An 8,418-nucleotide genomic window follows, 5' to 3' on the forward strand; every position below is an offset into this window, starting at 1 on the left:
GTGACACCTCAACCCCTCTGACGTATGCACTTACTATAAATAAATCCCTTATTATAAAAACAATCAATACACGTGTCTAATTCATAGAACACCCATATTATATAAGTTCGAACCAACACTTATGCGATACATATTTCAAAAAAAATATCCTATAAAGTAGTGGAACCATCTCACCACTCTTTGTACTATACATTTATCTACATGCAAAATGATGAGGAGAAGAAGGTTGCCAATATGCATCAGCCGCCGAACCTGATAACATGTGGAGTTCCTATGACCCATGTCAGTCAAAACTTTACTGTTATCTTATTCCTGAAAAATTTAGTGGTTTATATGAGCCACAACTCAGTATATATAAATTTCCACATTTAATCTCACATGATACAAACATCAAGCATATTCTTTTATCAATACATATAATCAGAAACAATATATAACATAATTTAAAAACAAACCAGTTCATATTCATATGCATATGCCACTCCATTCAATTTATTACTCTGTAACAGTCAAGCCTGGTATCTGCCCGGGATTCCTCTATGATTGACCCGTAGGTCCCATTATGATTTGGACTCATAGGTCCCTCTGTATTTGGACTCATAGGTCCCTCTATATTTGGACATATAGGTCCCTCTGTATTTGGACTCATAGGTCCCTCTGTAATTTCAGATCCAGTACAAGGCTGTCACAGATCCTCTTTAATCACATGATTCATGTACTTTCAATATCATATGTAAAACATCGATTACATATTTTTATCATATAATTCATTTACAACATCATATCCATTGCACCGATCACATATCCATATCATATTCCACCATCTATATCAAACAATTCATAATCATATCAATTTCACACTATATAATCAAATAATTCACTCCAATTCAACATATAACAATCAACCACATAACACATGTAAAACTAAAAGTGTGATTTATACACACCTGTCTGATGATAACATGTAATCAAATTGAACACCCAAATTTCATTCTTGATCCACACCTCTTAATCCTTACGAGCTAAGTTTCATCTTCTTCTTGTTGTTTCTCTATATAGAAACTTCTTTTTTTTCGTATCATTTTTTTTGTAAAGCCCCCATATTTTTACTATTCAAAATTATTTAATCTAAAAGGCTGACTCACAAATCTAACTATAGCTTCCATACGTGTTTCTTTATTGTTTCACTACGAATATAATTGTATATTATACTTACACGTATTAATGCACACACTTTTACACAATATTATCGTTCTTTTTGTTTCACCAACATATACAATTTTAATATTTAGAATATTTTGTATTGTACATAATCTACGCATATTAAATTTTGAGAACTCCCGTGAATCATAATTGTACATATATTCTACTAATTGAGTTACTCACAATGGTAATTATTTTCTTTTTGCTGCATGCTTGATTTCTCTATAATATTTAATGACAATAAAATATGCTAATATGCAAAATAATGCATGTTTCGGGTTAGGGATATCACATTAGATGAGCTTGTCTTGAACACCCCCCACGCTTGCGGGTGATAAGATTCCAGGCCCCTGTATTTCAAATCCAGCCGTCTTCTTTGGGGGGCCTATCTCCCTCTCGTTCCAGATCCCCTCGTCGTCCTTCTCTGGGGTAAACAATCCCATCCGCAGGGACCACTCCCGAATGCTCATTACCATATCTTCGTTAAAGAGAAGGAAATTGATAGAGTCGGCGTCAGGGTCTATGGTGGACTTGAACTTGAACGATGTGAAGAATTCCTTGGCCAAAGCAATTGGCACCTTTGTCGTGCAGGGATCCAGCAGCTGCTCGAATCCTATGGCGCGGATGTATTTTAGAAATTCTTCCTCCGACTCGATCTCTTGGAGGGCTGAGGGGTCGAACATCTTCCCTGACTTTGGGTCCTCAAAGTGGACCATGGCCTTAAGCAGCCTCTTCGTCACTAACACCTCCATCGGCTCGTACACCGGCTCCTCTTGGTTCGTCTCCGCTTCCTCTTCTTCCTCATTCACATCATCATCTTCTTCTGTCGGCTGGGCAAATGGTACACTGATTGGTTCTGGGGAGGCTTCTTTAATCACCAGGGTCGAGGAGGCCTGCCTATGCTTTTTCTTGAGGGGCTTAGCCTCCTACTTCCCTTTGCGTTTCCACTTTGCTGCATAGCGCTTCTCAACGGCCTCAGGAGAGATCTCCTTAGCTTTCTCTGGAATCTCCTGGGCCTCGGGGATGTCCTCCCTTGTTTCCTCCTCTGGGATTTCCTGGGCTTGGGGACATCATCCCCTGCCTCTTCCTCGCCCTCCGAGTCCACTAACTTCAATCGCCTAGCCCTTGTAGACGTCCGTGTCCCTTCCAGTACCTTACTTCGTCGGGTATTCCTTCTTTTTGTCCTCTCAGTGGCCGGCGTGTCCTTTGACTCCGGCCCATCCTCCAGTACTACTATTTCCTTTAACTCCTCAGAAACATCGGGGCCATCTACTTCCATATCGACAGCTTTCTCTTTCTCATTATTGTCACCATCGTCCCCATCGACGATCTCCTCTTCTTTCTCAACAGCAATCACTTCCTCAGGGATTTCTCCCTCAGCGCACTCTTTCTCTTCACCATCCTTAGCAGATTCATCATCACCCCCAGTCCAAACACCAATACCCTCAACCTCTTTGTTAACCGCCTCTTCCTCAACCTCCCCACCTTCACCCTCTACAGCCTCATCATCACCCTCCCCCTCTTCCACTCTCTCTTCTGCATCTCCATCATCACCCCCTTGTTCATCCCTCACCCCTTCTTCTTCAATCTCCTGATTCTCCACTACCTCTGCCTCTTGGATGCACTTAGTTAGTGGTACCCGCATGAGGTATAGTGGGAGAAGGATCAGATAATGTGGGTTGGGTCTCGGCATGAGTTTCGGTTAGGGTTTCGGGTAAAATTTGGGGATTTTCTTCGTGAGAGGATCGGTCTTGTGATGTTGTTGTCTCTGTGAAAGTTGCAGGTCGGGGTGGAATTTCCAGTGGGGTTAAGGCGGAAACGGTTTCCTCCTCTTGACAAGCCACCGCCATTCCAGCAAAGAACTCGCTAGATTTCACATTAGGGCCTAATTTCTTCATCAATGCCCTCACGAGCAGTTCTTGATCGACGTTCGTTGTTGGTATTGTAGCGGCGGTTGTAGACGGAACGACTGAGATTGAGGTTGTCGTCGCCCTTGTTTCTGGTTGCTCGGGCACGGCTTGAGACGGCGAAGTCGCCACCGCCTCTGTCTGAGGAGCAGATGGTGGCTTCTTTGCTGGCGGGTTTATCACCGGCAGTAAAGTTGATGATTCACCAGCCGTAGACTTGACCGTCTGGGAATTCTTCCTTCGGGCTTTATGTGGTTGTGGATGGTTCTCTATGGTGGTTTGATCGGAAATTTGGTGGTGGTTGATGGCGGTTTCGCCGGAAACTGTCACAAAAGAAATTTGGAACGGTGAGTTGAGGGTTTCGAAAATTTGAGAATTGTGAAAGAAAAATAATGTGAGGGAGAAGTTAAAAGAGAATGGGGGAAGTTATGTTAGGAAAATAGAGAAAATGAAAAAGGCAAAGGAAATAAAAATAAAAGGAAAAGGAAGGGAGAGGGGCGGTTGCATGCTGACGCCATCGATCAACAACCGTACGCCTCTCCTTAATTTTTGAATTTTGAATTTTTTAATTTTTAAACTTCCCCCCCATTTTTACCGAAAAAATACCCCCCCCCCTCATCTTTTCTCTCACATAACCACACTTAGAAGAATATTTAAACTAAAAGACGAGACATCTGAGCAACTTGGCCAAGGGGATAAGAATCCAAAATATTTTAAATTTCAAAACTGCTTGCCCAAGTGTGCTCGATGTTTCAAAAATATTTTTGGAAAATTTAATTTTTTTTCTTTGTTTGGATTTTTTTGAGTTATATAAAAACATATTCACATTATTTACAAAATATGCGTAGGTATTCTTGGGAGTATGCTGGTTCAGTTTATAGATTTAAAAACTCATTTCCTTTTTACCCGACCCAACAATTCCCTAAGAATACCTAGTAACCTGACCAGTTAGGTAATAGTGGAGAGTATGCGTATTGGAATCTCTTCCACTACGCACATCTCTTAACTATCCCAAAACACCTTGACTTTGTGACCATTAACAAGAAACGGGATAGAGTTAGGGGTGGTGCTTCCCTGAATTTCCAGGCTCCATTCGCTCGGAGGCCAACGATTGTGTAGGTCAAACAGGTCTGGATTTCTAGGGTACTCTCCCTTGATGATTTGTCACTTTTGCCCTTCCTAGAAGATCCTTCAAAAGATATTTTTCTGCTCACAGCTGCTCCCGCCTTTGCTCCGGTAATCCCCTAGGTCAGGTTGCAAGTTGGCTTCTTCACTCCATTTTTCTGCGATTTCCTCCGCCTAGTAAATTTTCCAGCCGCTCCCTGGGTCTGGCAGATTCTCTACCCTCCTAAACTTATAAACGTGTGTTAGTTCATGAAAATCACAGAATTTAACCCCATAACCGATGCATGAAATGAGCCTTATCACACACACCATATAATTCTTGAACCATCAAGTTCATAGAATTTATCTAAGGAACCCTTTTTCACTAGGTAATTCAAGGGTGAAGCCTTAGTTCAGAAATTCTTCACGAATCTCTTATAAAATCCAGCTAGCCCATGAAAGGATCCAATATTCGACCAACTCCTAGGAGTAGGCGATACTCTAACAACTCTACTTTATCTTCATCAACCTTGACTCCTTTCATCCCCACAATAAACCCATTAAAAACAACTTTTTCACCACAAAATGTGCACTCGGGTATTTTAGGACATCCCTAAGATGTAGCATGATCATCAATGTTTAGGAAATAAATAAAATATCATCATAATATATCATAACAAAATTCCCTATGAAAGATCTAAGCATATGGTTCATTAACTTCATAAAAGTTGGTGGATCGTTGGTCAACCAAAAGACACAATCATCCAGTCATACAGTCCAAATTTGGTTTAAAAAAAGTAGTTGTTCATTCATCTCCATCATTCAATCTTAGAGAAATAGATATTGATGACTATGTTAGATAGTGATCTTATTAATGGTCCTACAATTAACATACAAACACCATCTTCCACGTTTTTAAGGACAAGAATTACCGGCATGACACGAGGATAGAGAGGCTCTAGAATCAAAACTTTGAAAATGAGTCCCTATTGCCTATAAATCTATCGAATCTCATTCGATTGGCTTTTTAGGTTGCCTAGTTTGGAAGTGACTCCCCTGACAAGAAGTTGATTTGGCTATCGAACTCTATACATCATTTAGTATGAACCCCACAATCTATCAACACTGCTACTATTATCTTTTCCTTCTTTCTCTTACTTTTCCTCATCCAATTCATTTACAAGTTTATCTATTTTTAGGACAAAGGGAGTACCTTTTTCTCTTTTTCTATCTCGCTTTATTAATTTTACATTAAAACTCGTATCATTCCAAAAGAATCTATTTTTATGGAATAAATAGGGTATGAAAACGAAAATTATTACTACTATAGTGGAATAATAAAATGGGACGGGATCAGAGTGAAAATTCGAAGTTTTTTAAGGACGAAATCAAAATTAAGCGCAATCATGGCGGTCAATAGCTCTGTATAAATTATTACGAAATTAAAAAAATTGAAAACTTTAACGGTGTTCTCCAACGCGAAGCTTCTTCTTCAATTACTCCCAATTTCTATCTCTGGTTTCCCATTTCTAACTAAAATTAGGTACGCGCCGAAGATTGTTTTGGTGTTGAGCTAAATCTTTCATCGAATTATGCTAAATAATTGTTCTCTTCTTCATCATCTTGCTCAGGAATCAACCTCTTCTTCTTAGGGTTCTAACTGCTTGCTCGTGAGGCGCTCGTAATCAACTTTGCGGTAATTCCTCAGCTGTTAACATAATATTAGTTCAATTGTTAAGAATTTCTCGTTTTGGCTGATTATTGTTTATTCTCTTTAGAGTTTACGCGTAACGTTTACTGATTTTTAGCTAGTATTTTATCAGTTTCTGTCTTTTTACTATTTATCTTTGATTATAACATTGATTATTGCTGATTTTGCGCATATATTTAGTTAGGCTCAAAATATTTTTTAGCTGTTGTTTATATTAAGGGAGAATATTTTCTTTATATTTTCTAGCAAGTCTATACACACATTTGATGTTGTTGGCAATTGAAACTAAAAATATAACATATAACTGTCCCACATCGGTGTCAAGATAAAACTGAAACTAGTATATAAGTCTCATGGGCCACTTCTCCTATCACCAATTGGTTTTAGGATGGAACCCATGGATTTCTATCATGGTATCAGAGCGGGTCACCGACTGTGGGTCAAATTTAACTGACCCAGCAGTATATCTGGGCCGAAATCGAAAAAATGACTGACCCAGCAGTATATCTGGACTTAAAAATTTGGGCCAAGTGGTCCAACCGATCGAAAAAAATTGGGCCGATTGTCCAATCGATTAGAGAAAAAAAGTCCAACTTTTGAGGGAGGGTGTTGGCAAAACTGTCCCACATCGGTGTCAAGATAAAACTGGAACTAGTATATAAGTCTCATGGGCCCCTCCTCCTATCACCAATTGGTTTTAGGATGGAACTCATAGATTTCTATCAGATGCCAGTTTTAGGATAAAACTGGAACTAGTATATAAGTCTCATGGGCCCCTCCTCCTATCACCAATTGGTTTTAGGATGGAACCCATGGATTTCTATCAGATGCCTAGTTATATATCAAGCGGTTTTAGGATGGAACCCATTTTAGGATGGAACCCATGGATTTCTATCAGATGCCTAGTTATATATCAAGCGGTTTTAGGATGGAACCCATGGATTTCTATCAGATGCCTAGTTATATATCAAGCAGATCTCAACCGAAAGTCGAAGTTCTTTCATGTTGTCTAATCCCTCTTTAGTTTTTTTGTGTAATTGATTTCTGGTAAATATGTTTCTTAGTTGATGATCAACCTGTTTGCCTGTTTGAAGATTACTCGGTTCAGAAATGAAGACGAGAGGTTCTGCAGTAGAAATCACAAACCTGTCTCCTAATGCAACGGAGAAGGATGTTCGTGATTTTCTCACCTTCTGTGGCGCAATTCAACATGTTGAATTTGTCAGGTACTCTCCATGTAGTAGTACTGATTAGATTTGATCAGTTTTCAGATATCTCATCTTTTTTAAATAAGTCAGAATCTTGCATCTTCAAACATGACTTAGTACGTATATTCGAGAATAATTTTTCTTTAACTAAGAGGGTGAAAGTTACTATGAGGTAAATTACAAGAATTCTATGGTGGTGGTGTTGCTACAGCTTGCTGTAAATGTTCCTTTTGTGATTTTTGTTGATACAAAATTTTATATTTTCTTGTTCTTTCACAGAACCGGTGACTCTGCATGTGTCGCCTATGTGACTTTCAAAAATCCGCATGCTGTGGAAACTGCTGTACTTCTCAGTGTGAGTTGAGTTTACGAAAACTTTATTTTACAGCTTCTGGTTAATAAAAAGTCGGATCAGGCATTGAGTGTTGAGATCTAAGGCCCGTTATCTCGTCTTAATAACTGATGAAAATTTATTTCATATAATGATGAAGTTCATAAATTTCTATTTTTATTAGGGAGACACAATCTTGGATCAACCTGTACGCATAGCACAATGGGGACATTGTGACGACGACTATAATGTTCACAATCACTCTTCATGGAAGATTGAAGACGATGTTAATCTTAGCGTAAACACATTCCCTTCACTTCGCCATGTCTCTTCTAGTTTGTCTTATATCGGTAACTATTGAGTATCCTCATTTCAGGAGCGTTCTGAGAGACACGAGGCTGTGCCATCTGCTGGAAAAGCCGTCTATTCTGCCCAAGACACTGCAAAAGCAATGGCTGCCAAAGGATTTGTACTCGGAAAAGATGCAGTGGTGAGAGCTAAAGCATATGCAGAGTCCCATCAAGTACCGGCAGCTGCAATAGCGAAGGTTTCACGGCTTAGCAATGGAATCGGGTTGACTGATAAGATAACTTATGGGATTGAAACAGCCAAATCTCTGGATCGAAGGTATCACATTTCAGGTACGACGAGATCAGCTGTGTCTGTGACGCAGAGGACTGCAGCTTCGGCTGCAAACGCGGTGGTTAGCTCGAGTTACTTCTCTAAGGGAGCTCTCTGGTTGTCCGGTACTCTAAACAGAGCCTCTCAGGTTGCTGGAGATCTTGGCAATCGCGGCGTTGGCAAAGATAGCCAGTGAAGATTCTGTATAAACAGTGAGAGAACTTGTTTTACAAGCACAGTTTCTATTACTTCCATTTCAATTTTATAGTAGTATATTTTCACGAACTACATCAAAATGATTATATGAGTATATATGGCGTACTTCAAAAATAA

General features: G+C 39.6%; 1 protein-coding gene across 1 annotated transcript; it reads left to right on the top strand.

Moving 5' to 3' along the window:
• Window positions 1–5,612: 5,612 nt before the first annotated feature.
• LOC121756886 (binding partner of ACD11 1-like) lies at window positions 5,613–8,418 on the top strand. Its single transcript, XM_042152310.1, has 6 exons — window positions 5,613–5,757; window positions 5,846–5,910; window positions 7,020–7,151; window positions 7,413–7,488; window positions 7,649–7,762; window positions 7,841–8,418. Exons 3-6 carry the CDS (start codon window positions 7,036–7,038, stop codon window positions 8,279–8,281), a joined length of 747 nt encoding a protein of 248 aa, XP_042008244.1. The 5' UTR covers window positions 5,613–5,757; window positions 5,846–5,910; window positions 7,020–7,035; the 3' UTR covers window positions 8,282–8,418.

The sequence above is a fragment of the Salvia splendens genome, chromosome 12, assembly GCF_004379255.2.
Source record: "Salvia splendens isolate huo1 chromosome 12, SspV2, whole genome shotgun sequence".
Classification (NCBI taxonomy): domain Eukaryota; kingdom Viridiplantae; phylum Streptophyta; class Magnoliopsida; order Lamiales; family Lamiaceae; genus Salvia; species Salvia splendens.

What these genes read in the sequence shown, in the direction of transcription:
- LOC121756886 (XM_042152310.1), top strand. Translation starts at nt 7,036, where the DNA reads ATGAAGACGAGAGGTTCTGCAGTAGAAATCACAAACCTGTCTCCTAAT. An exon ending in AAACTGCTGTACTTCTCAGT is followed by an intron (nt 7,489 to 7,648) that starts GTGAGTTGAGTT and finishes TATTTTTATTAG; the next exon opens with GGAGACACAATCTTGGATCA. An exon ending in AAGACGATGTTAATCTTAGC is followed by an intron (nt 7,763 to 7,840) that starts GTAAACACATTC and finishes TCCTCATTTCAG; the next exon opens with GAGCGTTCTGAGAGACACGA.